The sequence below is a fragment of the Carcharodon carcharias genome, chromosome 4 (genome assembly GCF_017639515.1).
Source record: "Carcharodon carcharias isolate sCarCar2 chromosome 4, sCarCar2.pri, whole genome shotgun sequence".
Lineage (NCBI taxonomy): Eukaryota > Metazoa > Chordata > Chondrichthyes > Lamniformes > Lamnidae > Carcharodon > Carcharodon carcharias.
In genome coordinates this window covers 119,623,450-119,649,211 of record NC_054470.1, presented here as the reverse complement: position 1 = coordinate 119,649,211, position 25,762 = coordinate 119,623,450, and the positions used below count along the sequence as shown (strand labels likewise).

The 25,762-nt window shown below is 38.8% G+C and overlaps 1 protein-coding gene across 1 annotated transcript in view; it reads left to right on the top strand.

The window, feature by feature from the left end:
- LOC121276780 (RNA exonuclease 1 homolog) overlaps window positions 1-24,066 on the top strand; it is a 38,370-nt gene extending 14,304 nt beyond the window's left edge. Inside the window, exons 5-15 of the mRNA XM_041185325.1 lie at window positions 495-646; window positions 731-847; window positions 1,280-1,403; window positions 4,337-4,483; window positions 9,565-9,678; window positions 12,505-12,578; window positions 13,471-13,578; window positions 14,696-14,811; window positions 15,612-15,750; window positions 21,148-21,268; window positions 23,925-24,066. Coding sequence (XP_041041259.1) covers window positions 495-646; window positions 731-847; window positions 1,280-1,403; window positions 4,337-4,483; window positions 9,565-9,678; window positions 12,505-12,578; window positions 13,471-13,578; window positions 14,696-14,811; window positions 15,612-15,750; window positions 21,148-21,268; window positions 23,925-24,004 — 1,292 coding nt within the window. The 3' untranslated portion in view covers window positions 24,005-24,066. The remainder of the gene's footprint in view (window positions 1-494; window positions 647-730; window positions 848-1,279; window positions 1,404-4,336; window positions 4,484-9,564; window positions 9,679-12,504; window positions 12,579-13,470; window positions 13,579-14,695; window positions 14,812-15,611; window positions 15,751-21,147; window positions 21,269-23,924) is intronic.
- Window positions 24,067-25,762: the final 1,696 nt, after the last annotated feature.

Below are 25,762 nucleotides of genomic sequence, written 5' to 3'. Positions count from 1 at the left end.
AGATGAAGTGGGATAATTTTAATATTGAATTGAATGCCTGTTATATCACAATTTTTCCCTATTCTTCAACAGAATGGAGAATTGGATGGAGTGTACATTGGGTGACTAATTAGATGTTTCCTAAAGTTACAATTACTGTCCTTGTGTTATTATGCTTGGTTCAGTTTATGCCAAGTGTTATTGAAGCTTTAAAAAGGTGAGAATCTAACCTATAAAGGTTTATAAAAATCTAACCTGTATAGGTTTATATAATCCTACAAAGACTTCTCAATAAAAATAGAATGTATGTTGCACAGTTGGCTGGATCATCCACACATCTCAACATGCAATAGCAATTACAACTTCCTTGCTCCATCTCCATCCCTTCCCACAAAAGGATGTTTTTCTACACAACACTATAAATGGGGAAAGGAGGGCAGTGAAGCATGACATTTATTCGCAACAATGGATGGAATATTTTTATTGCTGAACATTAACTGTGGGATTGCCCCTAGCTTCTCATAATCCTTTCAGGAAAGTTCCGAGTGCATCCTCTAGCTCCAGCTCTAATGTGCCATCAAAAGAAGGGATTGTCTCGAGCAGTCCATTAAAAGCTACACGTACTGTTTCACCACTGGGATCAGCCAGTTGTGCTCCTGCTCCGCAGGTACATGCATTGTTACATTTTTTTGAAGAAACTCTCAAATGCTTGTCCAATGCACGCAACATAACTTTTTTTTTCCTTTTGCAGAGAACTAATTCAAAGCGAGGATCTAAAGTCTCCAAAAATGTGCGGAAGCAGTATCTTGGCTTCTTTATTGAAGAGTTTTTGAAGACATGTTCATCTCGGCAAGAAGCAATCAAAAAGGTTAGTGCAGAAATTTGAATCACTGGGAGACAGGCAGGTTCCTACCAGTATGAATCAGAATTGAACAAACCTTCCCTGCCTAGAAAGCACAACTGTTTTAATGCCAGCAGCTCTCCAGTATTTTGTCCAAATGTTCAATTCCTTCGTGCAAGCTGAGATGTTGAAGATCATCTCATTCAAGGACCATTGGGGAGTATCATGTCAGCCCCTGCTATCATCTAACTTCCATCAGGTGTCTCTGAATAGCTTTATTTTATCCTCCTCAGCACTGGGGCACTGAGGCTAATTGTGATCGTATTGCTGCTCTTGGCAATTGGTTGACTGGGGAGATACAAAGCTGGGAGCACCTCGATCCAAATAGTTCAGTGTAAACAGGAGCTAATTGTTTTGAAAAATTGTCAAGTTTCTTTTCCATCTCTTGCCCCGTTTTAGGCTTTGTCTGAAGAAAAGGTTATTTTTGAACGTAGCACAACCAGATTCATGTATCTGAATGTAGCTGTACAGGCACTGAAAATCCTACGGAATCCAATAAATCATGGACCAGTGGCTTCAGATGGTATGCCTTCATAGGAAGGGATGTAACATTTTAAAAATTCAGCACTGGATGTTCAATTAAAATAATTGTAATGTTCTTAATATTTATATAGATCAATGTTAGAGTAGTGAATGTGAATCAGTTTCCTACTGAAATGTTGGTCTGTATATCTGATCAATACATTGTACAGAAAGAAAACTCCTTGAATATTCCCCAATTTCATCATCTGCTTTCTATTTGAAAGCTGACTTTTTGGCAATATGATTACCACAGAATGTGTATTATTGCAGTTAGCTCAATTTTCTTAGTAAGAGACTGTTCCAATGAGTTCAAATGATATTACTCTCTTTTCATCCATTGCATTTACTTGGTCAGCGTAAAACAGCAACTGTGGAGAACTGTAACTAAATGCATTCAATTTCCTTTCGAGGTCGCTCCTCTGCTAAAAGAAGGTCTTCCTCAGGAACAATTCTAGAAGGTGAGTTAATTAAAAGCTCTTCACACAATACTTTCTCTTGGAATGAAATACTAAATTGATTGTTTTCTGCTTTATCGCTTTAAAAATTCCTTTTATTCTTTCTCTGATTTATGTCATGACATCTGATGAAAGGCTATAATGGTCACTGCACTCAAATTGGGAAATTCTCTGGTCTGCCAGCATCTATGGAGAGAAACTAAGTAAATGTTCCAAATTGACACAATTTTCTGTTTCTATTTTGGGTTTCCAGCATCCATAGTCTTTTGCTTTTGTTATTGGGCATGACTGTTTGTTTGTTTATTGCATTGGTCAGAAGAGCACGTTGTTAATCATGTAATGAGTGAAGGAATCAGTCTAGTTTTGTGTATTTATAGTGACATGTTTATGATGTTGCTGTGCTTGCCGAAATAGATGAGTTTTTCAAGATACCAGAACTGAGACCTATTGAAAAGATTGAACAAACTGGGGCTTATTTTGCTGAGGGGTGACCTCATAGATGTCTTCAGGAGTTAGAAGGGGTTTGATATGATACATTTAGAGAAGATATTCTGATTTGTGGCAGAGACCAGAACTAAGGGATGTACGTGTAAGATAATCACTAATAAATGGGGAATTCAGGAGAAATGTCGTCTTTTTTACCTAGGGTGGTGAGAATGTGGAACTCGCTACCAAAGAGTGGTTGAGGCAAATAGTATAGAGACATTTTAAGGAGAAGCCAGAAGGAAAAAACAGTTCAGACCATTATTCTTGTTTCCCTTCCTTCTGGGAAGTTAGATAAACACATGAGGGAGAAAGGAATAGCAAAATATGCTGATAGGGTAAAATGAAGAGGAGTGGGAGGAGGCTCGACTGGAACAGACATGAATAAACCAGATGGGCTGAATTGTTATAATTATGTTTTTTGTTTTTTTAAAAAAACAAGTTTCTAGTGTTCTTGAGTAATGAATTATCTGCTAATATAATCAGAAATCAGTAACCTTGAGACCAAGAAAGATTTTAGTCTGTGGTACATAATGTCCGACTAATGTTGTCAATATATCAACCAAGTTTATTGAAGAGTTACTGGAGCTGTAGCCTGTAGTAAATCTATGCATTGTTGGTATCTCAAAGCTACCTTTCAAGGTCTTTGTGTGTTTCAGCAGCCACCAGAGATGGCTGTTGTAGCTGTTTCTGGCTGCACTGTTGCCTACTTAATTTTTTTGCTCTTTTTTTCATAAAGCTATATTTGATTTCAATCTCTGAACTGGAACAAAATAGCAGGAGATTGGATTCTGGCTAAATTTGCATGGCAGACATTGGCTGGGTGTTGGGTGGGTGATTACTACAACATTCAGAAAACGTAATAGACTCAGCTTAATTTGGCCAACAGTCATCGTCTAATTTTTCATTGTTTCCTCATTGTTTCCTTCCACAGCTGAACAGGTTATAGGAATTCAGTTGTGTGAACCCATCCCTACCATATTTTTGCTTGTTGATACTATACAGATTATTTGTCTCTTTGAACAGCTTTTCATCATTCAAAATCCCAACAGGATGCTTTAATTTTAATATCTTTGTTTCCTTCGAGGTGTTTTCCATTAGGTACAACGTTGAATAATGTTAGATGCTATGACAAAAATATGCTTAAATTTGTGGCTCTGTTGTCCAGTGTTTTGAAAATAAATTTCAAATTGAGTGAAATCTATGGACACCCAGAATTGTGTAGGTTGATTTTCAGCCTGGCCCTGGGAACTAAACTGGCAAAGTGAGTCAGATCTCCCTTGTAGAAACCAACTGCTTTTTTTTTCCATTCTGTTGCTGTGGGGATTTTGAGTGCACTGAACTGATTGGACCTCACAGTATTAATTGGCAATCTTGCTGAAGGATCAGGTGTCCATTTCAAATGGACCAATGTTAAACTGGTAGAGCATCGAGGAGATCATTGATGGTTGGAGTAAGGATCTTTGGGGTGGGGAAGGAGTGTAGAACAGCTGTTCTCAAACTGGGGTCTGAAGACAGCTGGAGGTATGTGCAGATGCTTTAGGGCTTCACAAAAAGTATTGTATGAGGTGGGAGCGGAGTGTGGTGGCCACATTGCACAGAATGGACTGATCCAGGAGGGGAGCATGTGTGGAGGAACACCAGAGTAGCATGCAATTAAATACCTACTGAAAAGCTAAAACTCCATATGTAGCAGTTCCATATTTTATCACAATTTTGGATGAGGAGGTCCATAATCCCATTTGAAGAGTCCTTCAATCAAACAAGTTTGAGAATCACCAATGCAGAAGGTAACTTACTCTATGCAGCTGTTTTGTACCTTACCTGGAAGTACTCGATTGTTGGATGGGTTCCACACTCTGATCATAATTGATTTAATTAAAAAATGTTTTGAATTATAAATCAATAACCTTGTTTTCCAGCATGGCAACAGATGAAAAATGCTCCTCCATGATATTTGCACTGGACTTCTGATTAATGGAGTATAATTAAAACTTTACAGGTGCTGCACTTTATAGAGTGCTCAAGGATTATGTCTTAACTGAGGAACAGTTGAAAGAGAATGGATATCTTCGTTACAACCCTGACAAACCAGGGACTGGTCTACTCTTAAACAGTGAAGCGAAGAAATACATTGCTGACTGTGAGTGTAAAATCTTTTCCATTTTATTATGGTTGACTGACAGTGTAGCATTTCTAACCAAACAGCAAAATCTACGTAGTGCCAGACTTCCTGCAGCTTTTGGGTTTAAAAATGGCCACTAGTATACATTCTTATGTGCATATGAAATAGCTCAGCACATTTAGAAATAGCTTATTGGAACTCAGTGATAATTATTCATATAATATCTACTGTGGCAGGTCAGAAAATCAACTTTTCCCCATGTCTGAGCTCCATTGTCGTCATCTGCCATACCTCAGCTGAAACCCTTGTCCATTGTTGGCTTGATAAATCTGAATTATAATGAACTATTTTCAGGTGTCTCTTTTGTGCCTTTGCCCCTCCAGATTCAAATATTCCAACACTGTCCTCACCAGCTTCTGATCCTGTCCATCCACTGTAAACTTCAACTCATCCAACTCTTCAAACTCTGCCGATCATATCTTATCTTGCACCAAGTCCTGCTCACCCAATGCTGCCCTACCTGGTTCCAGCTTCCCCAATGCCTCCAATTTAAGTTTCTCATCCTTGTGTTTAAATGCCTCCTAATTCTCCTTTATCTTTGTAATCCTCTAAACCCCACACCCCAAAATTTCCCCCATCACTGGTTTCAGGCCTCTTGCACATCCCTCGCTACATCATTGGTTGCTGCATCTTCAGCTGTCTAGCTTTCTTGCTCCAAGACCCCCTCTCCCTTTCTTGCCTGTTTCTCCACCAACTGCTTCACCTCAAATCCAACTCCTTTAAACCAAGCTTCTGGCTGCCTCACCCCCTCCGTCCCTTGCAAACAGGGAGTAGGCCATTCAGCCTGTTCTTCCATTCAATAAGATCTTGGCTGATTATAACTTCACTCCACATTCCTGCTCACCCCAATTTAACCTTTCACCCCCTTATCAAGAATCTATCCACCTCTGCTTTAAAAATGTTCAAAGACTCTGCTTCCACTACCTTTTTGAGGAAGTGGTCCAAAGGCACGCGACCCTCAGAAAAAAATTCTCCTCATCTCTGCCTTAAATTGGTGACCCCTTATTTTTAAACAGTGACTATTAGTTCTAGGATCTCCCACAAGAGGAAACATCCTCTCCACATCCACCCGGTCAAGGTCTCTCAGGATCTTATATTTCAATTAAGTCTCCTCTTATTCTTCTAAACTCCAGTGGATACAAACCTAACCTGTCCAACCTTTCCTCATAAGACAACTCACCCTCTCCTGATATTAGTCCAGTAAACTTTCTCTGAACTGCTTCTAAAACGTTTTCATTAAATAAGGAGACCAATGCTATACAATAGTCCAGATGTGGTCTCACCAGTGTCCTGTTTAACTGAAACATAACCTTCCCATTTTTGTAATTAATTCACCTCCAAATTAAATGATGATCTATTGGCTTTCCTAATTATTTGCTGTACCTGCATACTAGCCTTTTGTGATTCATGCACCAGGACACCCCGATTCCTCTGAATCTCAGAGCTCCTCAATCTCTCATCATTTACAGAATAAGCTTCCTTTTTAGTCTTGCTGCCAAAATGGACAATTTCACATTTGCCCACTTAATACCCCATTTGTCAGGTCTTTGTCCAAATGTGGCAAAAGTCCCAGTGCTTGGTTTTGGGCTGATTAAACCTCTGAAGCACCCTGAAACATTCTATAACTGTGCTATCTAAATGCAAAATGTCATGTAATTTTAATTTTCTGATCAATGCCTCATGCTTAATATTTAGTATTTTAATTGCATCAAATAATAGATTTATAATTTTCCTATAACTGAGCTTGGCTTTCTGTCAAATAACCTTCTTGTAACTAAACCAACTGTCCAGTAGGTGTTGCTATTGGTGCAGAAACTAAATCATAAACCATTGCACATCTTGTCACTTCAAGATAAATCCTAATATCGAACTGTTACTGAGTCAGGCTCCTTTTCACTCCTGTTCCTATCTAAATGTACGTACAAAATATTTTCAATCATATTTCAGTGCATAAAATAATGCAAGTCCTTTCCTAATATCACCTTGTCAATGTTTAGAATAGAGATTCTTTGCAGTTGCACTTGTTTTTCCCCCAGCCTTAGTGTCTAAAATCATTCAAACCAATGCAAAAGATTGAAGGATTTCAAAACTCACCTTTTAATGAGAATTGTTTCAGCAATTATGCTAGTTTTAAAAAGTCATTATGCTAGAAAGCTGGTCACTCTTCCAGATAAATTAGTCATCTTGACACGTTTCCATTAATTGCACTGATTTGTGGCCCCCGAAGGATACTTTTTTCTTAAAAACTGAGCTTTAATAAGGCATTAGGACACCAACTAGCATGTTTCTAAAAGTTTTTTAATTAGTTAATTTACTGACAAACTGTACACCAGAAAACTGGTGAATGGTTTTGAGTAATTAACTGAAATGAATTTAAAGTCAGAAGTGGTGGATTGACACTGATTTTAAAATGCTAATTTTTATCTCTAGTTTATTTCCAGATGTATTAATCAAACTGCGTCAAGCCAGAACTCCATGGAGCATTTTAAATGCAATTTAAAAAAAAAAAATCTCTCCTAAAATACTGCCCAATTTGTAAGTTTCATGGCAGATTTTGTTGGTGATTTGCAAACAAGATTGAAGAAAACTTCCTAAAGTGGGTGCATTTTGATAAGAGAAAGCAGACTGCACCTAAAGCTAAAACTCTTAGCCTCAATGTTAATATAATTGCACATTTCCAAAGAGATCATCTCATGCATGATGTGAAAAGATGATTGAAAGTGGATGTCTCTGCAAGGAACTGTTTGGGTTCAGTGACTTTATTACAGGTTAAGAACACAATAGGAACAGGAGTAGGCCATTTGGCCCTTCAAGCTTGCTCCGTCATTCAGTAAAGTCATGGTCGTTTGTGTTTCGATTTCCACATTCCCATCTACCCCCGATAACCTTTGATTTCCTTGCCTAACAAGAACCTACCTACCTCTGCCTTAAAAATATTCAATGACTCCCACCTCCTCCACCTTTTTTGAGGCAGAGAATTCCAAAGTCGCACAACCTCAGAATATTTCTCCTCTTCTGTCCTAAAAGGGCGACCCCTAATTTTAAATCAATGCCCCCTAGTTTTGAACTTGCCCACAAGATGAAACATCCTTCCAATGTCCACCTTGTCAAGGCCATTCAGAGTCTTGTATACTTCAATCAAATCATCCTTCACTCTTCTAAACTCTAATGGAAACAAGCCCAGTCTGTCCAACCTTTCCTCATAAGACAACACACTCATTCCAGGCATCAATCTAGTAAACCTCCTCTGAACCACCTCCAATGCATTTACATATCTCCTTAAATCAGACCAAAACGGTGCATAGTATTCAAGGTGCGGTCTCACCAATGCCCTGTTTGAGAAATAGTAATGTCAACAGTCCTTCAGTGAGAATTAGTTGGAGTTTTGCAATTATCTGCTTTCCTCCCAATTTGACTGTAGTTTAAAGTTTCAGAAATTCTTAAGTTTTGAGGTTCCCTATTAATTATCTGCAGTAATAAGCAACCCATCTGGTTCACTAATTTCCCTTAGGGGAGGAAATCTGCTGTCCTTACATGACCTACATGTGACTTTGGACCCACAGCAACATGGTTGACTCTTATTTCTCTTGTTCAGAGGGCATTTTAGGGATGGGTAATAAATGCTGGCCTAGCCAGTGACACCCACTTCCCATGAATGAATGAAAAAAAAAAATTTTGACTGATTTAATAGACAACCTATCCATGTCTTTATCAGTGAAGAGATGGCAAGGGTGACAGTCTCTGCGCTGTGATCAGGTCTGTATAGTGGCATTTGTATTTGTCTCCTAAGTGTCAGAAAGGAGGACTGGGATGACGCACCTTTGATAGTTGCACCATTAGAGTGAGATGGAGCTTTAAGAATGGATCATAAAGGGTTTTGAGATGGTATGGGGTACATCTCTCCTCTATACCAGGTGATGCCAGGTTGCTAAGGGCATAATAAACTCCCAGATCTATATCTTCATGGGCAGAACAGGAACAACTGTAGTCAGTGTCTCCTTTTGTCTTTGTTATTTTACTATTAGAATGAAGAGCTGGTAATGATTATGAAGCATTAATATAAGTGATTCAGTCATTGCATTTTTCAGTAAAGGTATCCTGACTATAAACTAGTGAAACAATCACTCTAGTTTCCTTTTATTATTTGAACCCCTTGGTCAAGTTAAAATTTAATCTCTGTTCTGTACTTGATTAATATTGGAGGCTCTGGTTAGATATTGTATAAACACATAGGATCAGCTTCGTATGTTAGAAAAATCCCAATGTCAAAGAGTGGAGACGATTAATGATTTCAAAAGGAAATTGGATGGGCATTTGAAGGAAATAAACTTTCAGTGCTCCAGGGATAGTGGGAAATGGGCCTGGCTGGATTGCTGTAGACAGCCAGTGTGGAATTGGGCCAAATGGCTCCTTTGTACTGTAATGTCAATGGCTACGGAATGTAGTGCTGTTAAACAATGTAAATTCTACAAATGTAAAATAACACAATTGTGAAAGGACCTGTTGTCAGCCAATATCTGAAAAGAGGAAAAAGTGAATATATCTAGCATGAGTTTTGGTTTAAATATGTTGACCTATTTTCTGTGTTCATTGCAGTATGTGTCCTCATTGTGTCTGCTGTGCTCCATGAACCAGGTCACTGTCAATGTTAAACTTTTGAAAGACAATTCATATTGCCATGTAATCCATGGATGAATTTTTAAGTAGTATGGAGTTTTGGGGCCAACATTCTTGACTGGGAATGAAGCCAATCGGAGCTCCTCCCAGTTAAACCCACGAACTGACTGAGCAGCCCATTTCAAATACAAATATCAGCTGGGAAATGACTGTCACTCCACTATTGCCCCACCATAGGTTTGGGTTGCTCTGTACTGCCCTTTAGGCCATGTATTCTGTTTCAAATGATTTCTGTTTTAGTGGTAGTTTCCATTCTGGGATGGTTAAGATTTGAGTTTGTGGTTCTGCAACTGTTATTTTTGAGATATCTTTGGTACTGTCTGTGGAAAAACGTTCAAGTTGTAATCTTTATTTCAATTAAGCATTGATCCGGGTTTGCTGTCGTTGTGGGAAATCGTTCTCTGTGACGCCTGAAGGAAATTATATCTGTAAGGAGGAATGTGGCCACCACTGGGGAAGGATAATTAGACGGCAAGGTGAATGCTGTGTAAAAATCCATTGTCTAAAAACTGCACGATATAAAAGTGATATTTCTCGTATGTTTGTATGGAAAAAAATTCTCTCCTTTGCCATGTAAGGTTATGGTATATGATGAATCTCTCACAGTAAATAAAATATATTGGTCTAGAATTTGCTGTGAAAACAACAATCAGTTTAACAGTTTACTGTTATTGATGAAATTGTTCAGCAACTTTGAGGCAGCGATACACTGTGGGTTGTGAATAGCCACTGGTTGCTGGATGAAAACAGTGACTCATCCTTGACCTCCCTGCCTAATTATCCATTCAATATGCCACAAAGTTAGGGCTGGTACTTAACAGTGTAAGGACATTTTTTTATGAAATTTGTTTCTGCAATGCCACCCAACCTTTCCAGCACAGTGAATAGTTTAAATGGTGTTCCTTTCCTGTCGGTGGTAAACTGTTGGGTTTTCTTAAATTTTTAAATTAAAAATTTAAAACATTTATATTTTTGTTTCTTTCTCAATCCAATCTTTACCTCCCTCTTTATTTCTCCTCCTGTTCCTGGTTTGACTCTAATTCATCTGATTCCTTCTCTGCCATTCTTCTGTTTCTTTATTCTATTCTTAAATCTCTCGTTATGATGGTCCTGTTGGTTCCAGATGCTCCGTTGCCTTCACTGCTGTTATCAGCTCTCTCTCCTATCAAGTTATACTAGGCAATTTTTTTGGAGTTGAATGATGAGGGTAAAAAGTCTAATAGCCCTATTCCAGCAAATTCTGGGTCAATGTTGGATTTTCCAATATTTGACTTTTGTACATGGAAAGATTTGTCAAATACCTTTCACTTTTTACTAACTTGTATACACAGTAACTGGACTGCCTTTCTATCTTATAAATCTTAAGATGTAATTTTGTTTCTAAAATGCATTGTTTACCTGGTCAGAAATATTTTGATTAGCTGTTGCAGGTAATCACAAATACTGCATAATAGTGGGTGATTAACTTCAGAGGTAAACTTTCACACCATCTAAGTATTAACTAAACTACTTGCAATGTTTAAATTAACACTTTCTACCATTGCACAGTTGAGGATTGAAAATTACAAAAAGTACATTGTGATCATTAATGGTGCACAATTTAAATGTATTGCAGCACTTTAGGTTATATTGCATTCTAAAGGCAATGTTCAGTATCTCCAGTTACCATCTGGCTTAGCAAGTTTAATATAGCCTACCTGTAAAATACTGAATACTAACAGGCTTATATATACAGCTTATCCCTGTTATAATGAAAACACAAATATAACCTGTTCAGGTAGGTTGGCTTCTTGCCAACATTTGTTTGACTTTGCTCTGGGGATACTAGCAGTGAATTATTTTCCACTGCAGTCTTATTGTTTGTGATTTAACATTGTGCTCGCTGACGTAGGTTGGCTCCTGGTCCAGAAACACCTCACAAAATTTCTCGCCCTTGTTTTTAAAATTCTTCCATGGCTCCAGCCCCTCCCCATCTTTGTAACCGCATTCAACCGTATAACTCTAAGATCTCTGTCCTCCTCTAATTCTAACTGCTTGCTCAACTCTTTTTTTGGTTTCCTTCCCTCTTTCATTGGCACCTGTACCTTCAGCTTCCTAAATCCTAATCTCTGGAATTCCCTCCCTGGACTTTGCAACCTCCCTCTGTGTGGGGTGTTTAAGATGATTCTCTAAAATCTACCTCTGAGCTTTTGGTCACCAGTCCTAATATCTCTCTGACTCAGCATCCAATTTTATCTAATGCTCTTGTGAAACACCTTGAGATATTTTTACATTAAAATTGAAACATGAAATAAACATTACAAATGAAAGTTGTTGCCTTGTATTACAAATTGACCCTTCCACTCTGCTTAAAGGACGTGAGCTATTAAATGCACTTACTTTCCTGTTTGCTACTTTCCTGTTTGCTTCTTTCAAAGCTTTGGATTTCTTAATCTTGTAACTTTCACTTTTTTTTTCCTGTGTTGAAGGTTGTTTACATAGCTTTTTTGTACATTCTATAATGTTATCTTTGAATTTTCTTTCCCTTCTCTTCCTGCCTGCCATATCTGCCTCTTCTACTCTTTGGAAACTCCTTAGGCACAGAAGAAAGTGTGGCTTTATACACTAAATTCTACTAACACAAGCCCAGTTTTTGGACTAAAATATTTGATCAAGTCAGAGGAGAATACTTATCACATCATTCTTTTCCAAGATGCCAGTCAATTGGATAGTCATGTATATGATTGTCAAATGAAGATTTTTGGAAAACTGATTAGTGCCTCTTAATTTTTCCCACAGCCATCTTCAGTGTTTTGGTAGTCAACATACAAACATGAACAAAGAGCAGGAGTAGGCCATTCAGCCCCTCAAGCCTGCTCTGCCATTTAATAAGATCATGATAGATCTGATAGTAACCTGAAAGCTGCATCCCACATCTCTGCTATTTCCTTATTTAGTTACGTAATGGTTCACTTGTCTGGATGATCCCATCCCTCTTGATTAATTCCTTCTGTATTTAAAAGTGCTTTGATGTTAACTGCCAACCTTCTTTCAATCTGCCCTGTTTGTGTCCAAATCTCTTTTGGGTTATCACTGAGCACCATTCTACAAATCTCGCGTTGCCTTTAGTTCTCACTTTCAATTTATTTCCTTCTAATTGATATTTAATACTCTCCCATACGGTTAAGGGCTCTTGCCTGGAACTGAGTATTTTAATGATGCTGGAGGAAATATTATTCCGTTCTCCAATTGTTCTGAGAATATAAAAATTTGCAAAATAGTTGTGATTTTGTTTTAACTATAAGGAGCTGTTTTAATTCCAGTACCTGGTGGCTGGGATGCTCGATACAGTTGCTGTGGAGGATCTTTGGGCTCTGTTGGATGTCAGGTTGCTAAGGTATAAAAACAAGCCCTGAAAACCTAAAATAGCAAGTTGGTTAGGATAGGGTTTTTTGTTTCCTCCTTTGAAGAATACTTTATTAAGAAAGCTTAATGTACTATCTCCCAAGACACCAGATACAAATTTTGTAGGTGGCTATGGAGATCTCATGGGGAAATGTACACTGATAACACTTTGCTTTATGTCTTCACCAGCCCCCCTCAATCCATCTGCTGCCTCTGCTATCAGATTGCCTGCTTATCTGGCATCCAGTCTTAGATGAGCTGAAATACCACCGCCCCCCCCCCCCCCCCCCCACCCCCTCCAATTAAAACATTGGAAAGACCAAATCCATTTTTCTTGGCCTTCGACACAAACTCCATTCCCTGGCCACTGGTTTAGTCTAAGACAGTGACTGGAGGGATGGAGCCAGAGTGCTTTCAACCTTAGCTGCTGCTTTGACCCTTAGCTAGGCTTCTGACCAACCTCCTTGTAGGTGTTTACCTCCACCTCACAGAACATTGTTCATCTCCGCCCCTGCCTGAGACCCTCACCTATGCCTCTGTTCCATGCTTCACTGATCCAACATGCTTCTGACCAGTGCACCACCTTCCATCCTCTAAACTTGAGGTCATCCAGTTTTGTAGCTTGCACCATTCAGTCATTCCCGTGAACCACTGCACTGAGGGGATAAATGTGAGATCAGTTTTGAAGATTAAGAAGTTTTTGTTCAAGTGCTTTTAATTTGTTGTTGAATGAGCATATTTTCTAATAACTTTGCAAGCAGCAGCAACTTCATTCACTCAGTCTAATTTAATGTGTTTCTTAGTGTTTTGGTCCAAGACACAATATATAAAATGGATTTTTTTTTTGAGTATTTGGTATTAATTATCAGCTGTCCTTTGTGTAGTTACATGTCTACATTCAAAAAGAAAACCTTGATGGTTTTGTGAAGACTTTCCTTAAGCTACTCCCACTTGATGGGAATCCTGGTGTTTATGCAGTGAATTCTGAAATGGTAAGTAAAAGTAGTGGCCTCAAAACGAATATTTTCACTTTATTTTGTTATAAAACTGCTCAATACTTGGGTCAGCTGGACACTCAAGCTGCCATTGATGATGTTCGTGACATTGTAACTGTAAATCAGCACAGACAGTAATACAGATCTTTATCCTAGATCTTCAGGCTCCACACCCCACCCCACCCCAGTAACTCAGCTTGTCACATCCCAGATCCATCCTCATTGTGTTGTGGAAACAATTTTTTTGATCAATCATGAATGACCTTCGCTGACTGACCATGGTCCCATTATTCTTGGCCAAATTTGACATAGGCCATTACACTTCCCTGCTCTTCTTTCTGATTTGATGCTTCTGTTTCCATTCTTGCCCATCTTATTATAGCTAGAACAGTTCTACCAATTGTTTCTCTTGCTGTCATCTTTGGAGGTCTTCAGAACTATTCCTTCTCACCCTGTCCGCAATCCTCAACTCACCAACATGCTCACTCTTGACAACATCTGTGGGCAAGGGCTGAGCTTCAGCATCTATATTGAAGTCTGGTTCCATCTTTACTCTTTTCTTCACCCTTTCACTGCCTGGCATGGTCCAATTTGTTTGTTCAACTTTGTGTTCAGAGTTGCAAATTTTCATGTTTAAGTATTAGTAAAACCGAAGGCATTAAAACAGCCTTGCTACAAATTCCATTTCCTTCTCTCTGGCCACCATCTCTGGTTGGACCAGTCTATTTATAACCAGAGTCTCCTATTTGAGCCTGAGCTGAGTTTCCGGCAGGGCAGCAGTTAGAGTGCTAATGATGGACTTTGTGCCCTTGCACTGAGGTGAGACTTGCACTCACTGTCTGCTGAATTTCTGCTGGCAGAGTCCAAAAGATATTTAGGTACCAAGGGAATTGGTGGTTATGGGGATAGTGTGTTGATGTAGAAGATTAGCTGTGATCTTGTTAAATAGTGGAACAGGCTCAAAGGGCTAAATTGCCTAATCCAGCTCCTATTTATCTTCAATAAAGTGTTAATGCCTTTTTTTACAGGGATGGAATTGATCTGAGATGAATAGCAATATTGTTGAACTCTGAACTCTAATCTGTAAAAGCTGATCTCGTGCTCTCTATTCCAGTGCTTCACTAAGCAAGGAGGGGAGCTTTCTCATGTAAGTGTGATCAATGCCAATCTCGAAGTGGTCTATGATGTGTTTGTTAAACCTGAGAATGAAGTGATTGATTACAACACCAGGTAAGCAATCATTTTTGTAAGTCATTGATATTCATGTTTTAATAGGTTAAAGGGAAATATTTAAACATACCAGGTGAAGGTGTTTTTAATTTTTTTTAGAAGTCAACATTGGTCCCAAAAGTGTGCTTAAAGAATTGAGCTGACTGAGAATTAAAAAAATGTATTTTCAGAAGTGGAATGACTACAAATAATGTATTCACAGAATAAATTTTAAAAATTGAAGCACAGGCACAATGTCTCAAAACTGACTGCCTCGGGTACCAAGGTCCGTGTTGGATTTCGGGCGAGCAGGTCAGACTGTGGGTGGTTCATGTTGTGCTGGATCTGGTGGGGTCAAGGGTCACTTGGTGTGCATAAATAGTCTGGCGTGTGAAGTGGCAAAGCAGATAACACTAGTCAGGCTCCACACCATGCCAATGCAGTGTATAGCTAAATTGTCCAGGTTTTTTATTTTTTATTAGTTATTATATGCCATGCACCAATTTTAAAAATATTTGGTTTTTGGACAACTGGATTTGAGACACAACTGTGCTTTAATACTAATTGGCAGCGTTAACATGGGGAGATCCTCTGCATTGAGCAGAGACATTACAAATCCATTTTAAAATATTTTTTGGTCATGTATAAAGAAAAGCTCAAACTACCCTGCACTTTCCTCTTTCCCCACACTCCCCTGGCACACAACACATCAAATGCACTTAGATCTTGTCTTTTTAAAAAAAAAAACACCAACTCCTTTCAGTTAACAAGACTGTTCGTTATAGTTTGTCTCTGATCAGCTTTAAACTTCCAATATGTAGATTTTCTGGTGTGACTCGAGAGGACTTGTTGAATACAAAAACAACTATCTCAGACGTTCAGTCAGCATTATTGGGCATGCTTAGTGCTGACACCATTTTGATTGGTCATAGTTTGGACAAAGACTTACTTGCACTCAAGGTAAGAGTCTTTCAATTGCAGGGAAATTGACGAGCTTATAATGGCATTTTAAGCAATTTTTTTTAATTGTCCAGTAGTGCTGAATTTAAGTGCTTTCCAAATGTCTTATGGTGAATAGAGCTTTGATACAGTTTGTGAGCAACTAGAATATAATTTATAACATGTTTCTACCTGTGAAACTAGCAATTTGCTATAATCCTAGATCTAGCAAATTTCCAGAGATGTTTAAGATTTTGATCTGATGGAACAATGCCTAAACAACCCCTTTTTAGACTCTAAAGTGGATGAGTAAGTGCTACCATTTACCAAGTCACTAAGTAATGTCTGGACAATTGGTTCTGACTAGGACTAGTCTGGGAAGCAATGATGTGCATTAGAACTCTAATCATCTCTTAATTCTTTTGCCTACTTAAAGCCTTTCATTCCCTGACTTCCATACACCAATTGCACCTTACAGTTCCCAAATAACTTAATTGCTTCCTTATATTGTGTGTTTTTTCCATTAAATTTTAGACTACTTTCCTAGTGTAGTAATCACAGAAGTCTCTGAGCTTGAACCCACTTAACTGTTAATTCTGTCAAGGAAATCTGAAATTCTTTGCACATACTGTAACCAACAGTGAAATCTCAAGCAAAAAAAAAAATAGCTGGAAAAACTCAGCAGGTCTAACGGCATCTGTGGAGAGGAAGACGGGTTAACATTTCGAGTCCATGTGACTCTTCTCTCTCAATCCATGTCCAAATGAAGTGGATTCTAACACTGGGGCAATTGCTAATCCTTTGCTATCTGATAAATGGCCTTTTTCACATTGATTGAAGAGAGCCTCCACTATTTCAATTTGGGAACAGGAGATGGTGCTGAAGTAGTTTCAAGTCCCTGCTTCACTTAGTGGCAAAAGTCTCCTGTCTCCCTGACCAACAGAAGGTTTGTCAATATATAAAAAAAAATAGGAACAGTACCCTTTAAATGGTTTTCTAGGCTTATATGACCATGGATTTAAAAAGAGAACCATAACTTGCCCTTTTATCATTCTAGCTTAATGTCTTGCAAGCTAAACTTAAAAGCTTCCATTGAATGAAGATCTGTGGCCTCTTTAATGCACAGAGTTCAGCACTCCTGTTTAAAATCCAGAATTTGAAGCACATTTTGTATTTTTTTCAATAAAATTTCAATCAGCTCTGCTTTCAAAAAGATAACAGATCCAATTCAAGTTGGTGAGCGCTGCTGAGCTTGATGTAATTTGTATTCCATAGTGAGAACAAAGGGAAACTAGGCAGCCTTGGATCAACGGTGCCGGGGTTATACCTCTTTAAATTGAGTTCCCCTCCAGAGACTTGAACAGGTAACCTTGGATGACACAAATCTGAACCTGCTCCACCTGATGAAGCACCAAGCTTGCACTGAAAATACCTTGTAGAACAACATTGTTAAACTATATAAAGTGTGAACTTGTACTTGGATACTTTTGTGCACAAGTCGATGTCATAGTTTAGAGAACAGTTTAAGCAGTGTTACATCAACACATTAGCATTCAGCAGCCTGAAAGGGAGTTAGAGAGTGCCCCTCATTCCAAAAGCTTTCTCCTGCACTTCCAAAGTAAAATGTTTTTGTTTTTCATCCTCTTTGTTGGATCTTGTAGCCAGTTCTCATTTAAGGGTAACTTAATGGTTCTTTAAGAGCTGCTAATCATCCTTATTGTCCCTGCTGCCTACACACTCCAGCATAACCATTCACCATGTGCTAGGAGGGATAACTTTATTTAAATGTGTTGACCTTTCTGTGCAGCTTGAGATCAATTCTGTACTCCAGAAAGACCTGGTGCCCTGTGGATATGCCCCTTTAGTTTTTGTAGTAAACTTGCTAAGCTTGCTTTTCTATAGTGTACTCTTAGTTCTGTATTCATTTGACTGTTTGTTTCTAGTTTGTCCTTGCAAAATTCATCTCCTAGCCTCACTACCATGTTGATATAATTGGATGGAGGTAACGGATTTTCTCAACTGGTAGCCTCCCTGAATTGTGACAAGTTTGATTTGTGTTGGCAACTGGTTGTGAGACCTGTATGCTTAGGATTTATTGCCATTGACAGAATATTTTGTACAATTAAAAAGTAGCTACTAACGAATTTTAGCCTAGGCATTGAATTAATTTATATTGTAGTTTGAAATTTTCCAACATGTGAACATGATTATGGCTGTATTTTATGCATCGTTATCAGAAACAGTATGCCACAGGATAGGAAATTTAGGAAAGAGCATTTAATTTTTAACCACACTGCATCTACAGTAAACTGTAAGCATTTATTAATCTAGCTCTGGGCATTTGAAGATTTAATTAATCAGTTTCAATTTGAACTCTGGGATTACAAGAGGGGCTTACAGGAATGATCAAATACCTGGGAGTAGGTAGTTTGCCAGAGTGTCTCCACAAGTAATGCAACACAGTGAAATAAAGGCCTTTTTGTTTATAGAGGATTCAGAGATAAGAGCAGACTTTGGCTTTAGCTTGAACTGAGTGCTAATTAACTCTTGGCCTGATCACACTCTCATCTTGATTAATGAAATTAAATAATCTTTGTGATGCCCGGGAGAATAAAATTACTACATTTAATGTTTAGTGAAAGCAGGCACACAGGATCATGTGAGAAATTGGAAACAAAAAGCTATTGCTTGGATGCAAATGATTAGTGACAGTTACACTTGATAGCTGGATGTTAGCTTTTAACTCCTTTTGAAAGAAGAGCCATGGTCGTCAGGTTATTGGTGGCAAAGTTATCGTACTCAGCTGAAACTGAATTTATCATAAATGCTGTTTGTTTTACTATGAGCATCAATGAGTACTGAAATTACCCACATGGCCACCTTTTTAATTGTTGATATGCTATCTGTACTTGATGGGTATTATGTTCAAAGGTAAATTATTGTGGGGATTTGAACACTTTAAGTGTCAGCATGTCAGAGCACAGCTATGTACTACAACTACTTGCATTTGTATAGCACTTTTTAATGTAATCCAAAGTTGGACTCTGAACCATGTACAAAAATATTAGGACAGATGATTAAAAGTTCAGAATTTAAGGAGTGCCTTGAAGGAAGGAGATGTGGAGAGATTTAGAGTTGGAGCCAGGCAGCCAAAGATATGGCTGCTGATGGTGTGATTAAAATCAGGGATGTGCTTTGGAGAAGCACAGTTTTTTTTGAGGGTTGTGGTCCTGAACAAGGTTAGAGGTAACGAGGGGGTGAGGGCATGAACGAAATGAAAACAGGAATGAGAATTTTAAAATTGAGGCATTGTTGGCCCAATGTCAGTCAGTAAGCACAGGTGATGGATAAACAAGACTTGGTATCAGGTGGGTTATGGGCTGTAGAGTTTTGGATAGGTTCAGGTTTATGCAGAGTGACCCAATGGTCTTTTAAGTACTGCTAACCACTGTTATTGTCCCTCCTGACACTCCTCAGTCATACAATATGTATTACGTGGGCTAAATTGAATGACGGAAAATCATCCAAGAGAACGTTTGAATAGTGAATCTATAGGTAATAAAGGCATGGATGTGGGATTTGGCAGATGATGAGTTGAGGCAGAGACTGAGTCTGATGTTGGCCATTGGAGATGGAAATAAGTCATCTGTGTGGATATGTGATCTGAAGCCCATCTCGGGGTCAAATATGACATCAAGGTTATGAACCATCTGGCTCGGCCTCAGACAATTAACAGTGGGGGATAGTTGGTGACCAGCGTGTGGTGAAAATGATGGCTTCACTCTTCCCAATATTTTAGTTGGAAGAAATTTCTGCTCATTGTTTCAAATTAGGGACAGTAGAAGGTCAGGAAAAGTAATGGTAAGGTAGAGCTGAGTGTCATCAGCATACATGTAGAGACTGGTTTGAGAACAAAATTCCCACAGTGTACTTTGTCCAAAGACCCCCTGCTGTATTGGTGTGACAGTTATCCAGCTCTTGCATCAGCATCTGAGTGAGTTTGGTAATTGTGTTAAATTCTGGGTGTGCTGGTGTGAGGCTTGTTAAAAGGATTGAAACTGCTCAAAGGAAAGGCACAGGTCAGACAGTACCTAATGAAGAGAAAATACAGGTTGGTCATTTGGGGAGGCCTTTCAACACTGAAGGGTAAAAGATGGGAAAACTTTTCAATAGAATTATTAAAAACTGAAGGAAGGAATTGTCAACTGCTGAAGTTAATGGATTAAGCATCTTGGTTTAAGAGAAGTGGGAGATTCTTCGGTAATATAAAAGGTCATCTCATGGAAGAAGCTTTGAAAACTTTGAATAAATTAAGTACAATTGATAGTTACCAAGCAGGTAGCAGCAAAAAAAATATTTCTGGGAAGAGTTTTATTTCATGGGTTGTGTGTCACTGGCAAGGCCAGCACTTGTTGTCATCCCTAATTGCCCTTGAACTGAGTGGTTTGCTAGGCCATTTGAGAGGGCAGTTAAGAGTCAACCACATTGCTGTGGGTCTGGAGTTACATGTAGGCCAGACTGGGTAAGGATGGCAGATTTCCTTCCCTAAAGGCCAGATGTGTTTTCACAGTAATCAATGATAGTTTCATGGTCACCATTACTGAGAACAGCTTTATATTCCAGATTTATTAACTTAGATTCTGCACTGAGTGGTGGGATTTGAACCCATGCCCCTCGGGTATTAGCCTAGGCCTCTGGATTCCAGTCCAGTGATACTGCAATGCCACCATCTAGAATAGGTTCATTGATGAAATAATGTGGATTGTAAAAGTTGAATGGATATTGCCAACAGCAAACTATTAGGCTGAATGACTTTTTTTTGTGTACAAGTACTCATGAAAAGCAAATGTAAAGGCTGGGTGAGGGGGACTGCATTTGTTGAAGGAAGGAATGAAAGGTGTTTGATGGAGGGGAAGGAATTGGGATTGGCATTTCCTGTTGAACAGTGCAGAGATAGTGACTGTAGTGGAAAAGGAATTTCAGAAGGTCTGCTTGAGTTGGAATTGTCTGAGCTTATGTCAGCAAAGGAGGGCAGTTTGGAATATTTACAGTAAAAGGTAGAAAATCTTCTCTTCACATTTGATGGCTTGCATGAGTGCAGACATCTTATCTTTGTTGGAATCCAGTTCCAGAAGTGAATTCTTGTCCCCACCAGTCCCTCAGCACAATGTGTTCCCTTCATTAATACTGAGGTTCATTGATTGCAATACTGGACACTGGTCATTATTTTGCTCACTTAGTTGATTGGTGTAGATTACTTTGTAATCCATTTAATGCAGGAGAATGTGTTAGAGATGTTACAGTTGTCTCCACATGATGAATGTACCCATTTTATATGATTTTTAAATGCTGTGAATTAATGTTGCTAAACTAAACAAAAAGCTTTATCCTTTCTCATGAAATTCTTTTCCTTCCCAGCTTATACACAGCATGGTCATTGACACATCCGTTGTGTTCCCACATTCCTTAGGGTTACCCCACAAGCGGGCACTCAAGAGTTTAATGGCAGATTACCTCAACCATAGCTTCCCAGACAATGGTAAGTAATTTTGAGAACAAATAGGAACTGGAGTAGGCCATTTGATCCTTCAGGTTTGCTCCATCATTCAGTAAGATCATGGCTGACCTCCCTCAACTTCACTCTCCATTGGGTTAAGGAGACCAAGACTGTACACAATACTCCAGCTGTGGTCTCACCAAAATTCTAATATCCTTGTAAGACATCTTCACTCTTGTGCTTTAATCCCTTTGTAATAAAGGCTTAATACTTTGTGTCTGATGACTTTGATTTTATGTATGAGGACACCCAGGTCCCTCCTGAGTACCAATGTTTTCCTGTGCCTCTGCATTTCAAAAAATTCTGCCATTCTGTTTTCCCTGCCAATATGAATAACTTCATGCTTCTCCACATACCATTCTATCTGCCACATTCTTGCCCACTTGTTTAACCTGTCCATATTCCTGTGCAGCCCCTTTCCATCCTCACAGCTTACTCTCCTGCCTAACTGTGTCATCAGCAAACCTGGATACATTACACCACTAGTTACTCCTACTGAACCACATGAGAAATAAGAACAGGTGACCAAAAGCTTGATCAAACTGGTAGGTTTTAAGGAAAGTCTTAGAGAGATGGTGAGGTTTAGGAATGGGAATCAAGAGTTTAGGGTCCAGACAACACAGCCACCAATGGCAGAGCCATTAACAGCAGATGTTCCTGAAGTCTGAAATGAAGAGTGCAGATATGAAAGTTATGGGACTGGAGGAGATTAGGGAGAAGTGAGGCCATGGTGGGGTTTGAAAACATTTTAGAATAGAGGCATTGACTCTTAGTAAAGCAATGTATGTCAGTGAGTATGTTGGATGATGGGTGAACAGGAGTTGGTGAGAGTTAGGATACTGGCAGCAGATTTTTGGATGCCCTCTAGTGAGGTAGAACATAGGGGGCTTGGCAGGAGTGTGTTTGAATAATTAAATAACAAACATCCAAATGAGGGAGTTAGCAGGAGGTGAGTGGAATTGGGTGCAATCCTTAATTCACTTTTTCTTAGATGTTCCCAAATACTCTACCTTTTACTGGGTTCTCCTCCACCCTTGGGGATGCAAAGTTCTCTTTTTTTTTTAATTATAGCTTGGCCAGGCAGGCTTTCAGGAACCTGAATGGTGAGCTTACTGCTTTGCTCCTGTGTCTAGGCCATCTCGGTGTTGATTAGAAATTGCTCAAACATTTTCAGTTGCTAGATACAAATGGATGGTTTGAGATAAACCTTGCTGTCCCAGTATAGATATTCATGTGACTTCAATAGAATGTGAAATAAGACCAGTAAGTGATTTGTAGAGTTTATAATCAAATGGCTGTTGATTTAGTCTTCTAATTCTCAAAGACACCCTTTTATTTAATTTATGTAATAAATAAAATCTCTTATATGAAGGGTTAGCTTTTAATAAAGCAGGTCACAAACACAGAATTAGGAGCAGGAATTGGGCATTCAATCCATTAAGGCTGTTCTGCCATGTAGTAAGATCATGGCAAATCTGATTGTGGTCTCAACTCCACTTTCCTGCCTGCTAATGTAATTTATATCCTTTTTAAGTAAGGAGACCAAAACTTTGTGCACAACTGTAGCAACATTTCCCTATTTTACACCAGCATTCCATTTGCCTTCACTTAACTGTACCTGCATAGTAACTTTTTTGATTCATGTATCAGCACACCCAGTTTTGTAATCTATCTAGATTTAGATAACATACTGCTTTTTTTCATATTTTCCCATATTGCCCAATTACTTAATTTATCCAAATCCTTTTTGGAAGCTCTGTCCTCTTGACATCATTTGTGTCACACTCAGTCCCTGTGAAAGCTCAGAGGTATTGCTTCTATGTCTGACCTATGCAGTTAAAGACATTTCCGAATTTAATTGCTTTTTCATTCAGGGCAGCAGTAGAGGATCAACGATTGTCTGCAGATTTAGGAAGGGGAAAATGACCAGATTCTCTCTCCTGGCTGGAAGTGCCTCTTTGCACATTGAGCCAAGCCCAGCTCTGTGCCAGTCTCCACACTCCACATGCTTACACTTCCATTTAAAACTCCCATGAGCAATGAGCCTCTGGCTGAAATAGGAGGAGCCTCTGTTATAGGAAAAGGCTAAAGGAGCTGGAATTGTTTTCTAGGGCAGAGATGGTTGAGGAAACATTCAAAATCATGAAGGATTTTAATAGAGTAAATACTATCTCTACTGACCAGAGGGTTGGTAATCAAAGGGCACATTATTATTGACAGGAGTCAATAGGACAGGTGATCATAAGAAACAGGATTGGGCTATTTGTTCCTTTGGGCCTTCTTGTCAATAAAATCATGGCTGACCATCTACCTCCAACTCCACCTTTTCCCTCATCAACCTCTGTCATGAATATACTCAATATAAGCAACTTCCCTTTTAATGGGGAATTGGATAAATACATGAAAAGGGAAAAATTCACAGGGCTATGGGGGAATAGCAGGGGATTGGGACTAATTGGATAGCTCTGAGAGCTGGGATGGGTATGATGGGCGAATGGCCTCCTCCTGTTCTGTATCGTTCTAAGTAACACAAGATGGCTACTGCTAGTATTGCACTACAGGAATGGAATCCTTTCAGGAGGGGGTTGGTGGGGAAAATAGAATAAATTTGATTTGCTTTCCTCATTTCTTGTGCTAGTTGAAGGCTCTGATAAAGGGCGTGCATGTATGGAGCTCATGATGTGGAGAGTGAAACGTGATGCAAAAGGCAGGAAATAGTGAGACAACTTGGAAAGGCCATGAGCAGAATGGTCCAGAGCCTTCCAACATGCGATGGCCCAGTGGATGATATCCTAAACATCTCACCTCCTGCCTCATCCAGTTGAAGACAATATTTGAATTGTGTATACATGTCACGCTTGTTTGTAGTGAGATGGTAATAAGATAGTGGGTCCAGATTAAAAAATAAACTGGGCTAGTGAAGCTCCAATGTCTTTTTAAAACATTTTGAACCATAAGGTTAAAAATAAATCACTCATTACATTTGAGATGCACACTGCATAATTTCTGAGAGGGGGCTGGTTTTTGATTTACTGATGTACTGACCAGTAATTTGGTCTGGCATAGTGCACACTAACTATCCTGCAATATATTTAATACTAATGAGGCTATATGCTGAAGGTTTTATTTACTGAGCATTGAGACATACATCATAATTATCATTGAAGAAAATACATGTAAACCAAAAAAAATTGAAGTAGTTTTCCTAAGATGCAGCTGCTTTTTCATTTCCATTTCTTTGTGTAGATAGTGAAGGACTGTGCTGGAGCATTTTGAATAACCCCTAGTCAAGCTAATCAACTTCCATTGGTTGAATCATGGTGGCAATTCCAAAACAGTAGACTATCACAACGGTCTTTCTGTGAAACCATGCTGACCTCTGGGGGGGGAAAAAAAAAAAAGCAGGTCTGGATACATTCATGGTAGAAAGTGCAGTAAAATCAAGGATAGTAATGATTCATAAGTGGATTTTTTTTAATTATGGTAATCGTCTTGTTTCAACACTTAAAGGAATCTCTAGTGGATGGTCCAGAATATATACAGTTTTACCAGCCTATGTATATCCTTCCTACTCCACACTCTACGCACTTTGAACACTTGGTTATGCTACCGGATTCATGTCAAAATGTTTATTTTGGTACCAGGTTACTGATGTGCTGTCAGGCTTCCTGTTCCTCCTCATAACTTGGACAGGAAAGGATTAAATCTACTTGTAAAGTTGACGGCATCTTGAGTAATAGCAGTTCCGGATAGCTTAACAAGGATTTTTCCATTTAGAAAAATATATATTTTTGTTAACTTGAATTTGCTGGCTAAGTTGCCAAAAGTTTTGGAATGTCCTGTAATACTTGATGGATTGAGATCTTCATTAAATGTTCATGTTTCAATATTTTGGCAAGGAGATGGACTATTAAAATTTACTAAAGCAGTTTGGTATTTCTGTTTTCAAAAATATTTGCCAGAAACATTTTCACCTGGTTTTTTCCTCATAACTATTCAAGCAATCTTTTATCACAACTTTTGTCTTCAGTTTATGGACAGTTTCATTAAAAGGAAACATATTTATAAATCTGTGACACATCATATCCCATCAAATTAATTACTCTGAAGAGCAGTAACTAGATCTTTTTACTGTACTTAAGTAATGGGTGAAAAGGATATTATAAATTGATCTTTTTAGGTTCAAGGGAGCAGATTTAGTGGTAGGTATAAGTGAGGAGATCAGTACGCGCAAGCATTGAGCAAATTAGATAGCTACTTGCCATGTACGCATGTGCTGTCACATTTGGAGATTGGGAGGGTTTTGTCCAAGTTGCTCTGCTCTTCCACAAGCTTCAGCAGATTGGTAGCTCAGCAAGAGACTCCATAATTAAACTCACAGAAGGTGTGAAGTTCAATTTACCTGCTTGTCATCAGTAAACAGACCAGAAAGAATTATGAACTCTATTCAAGTGTAAGTAAAGTTTTAATGGTGCA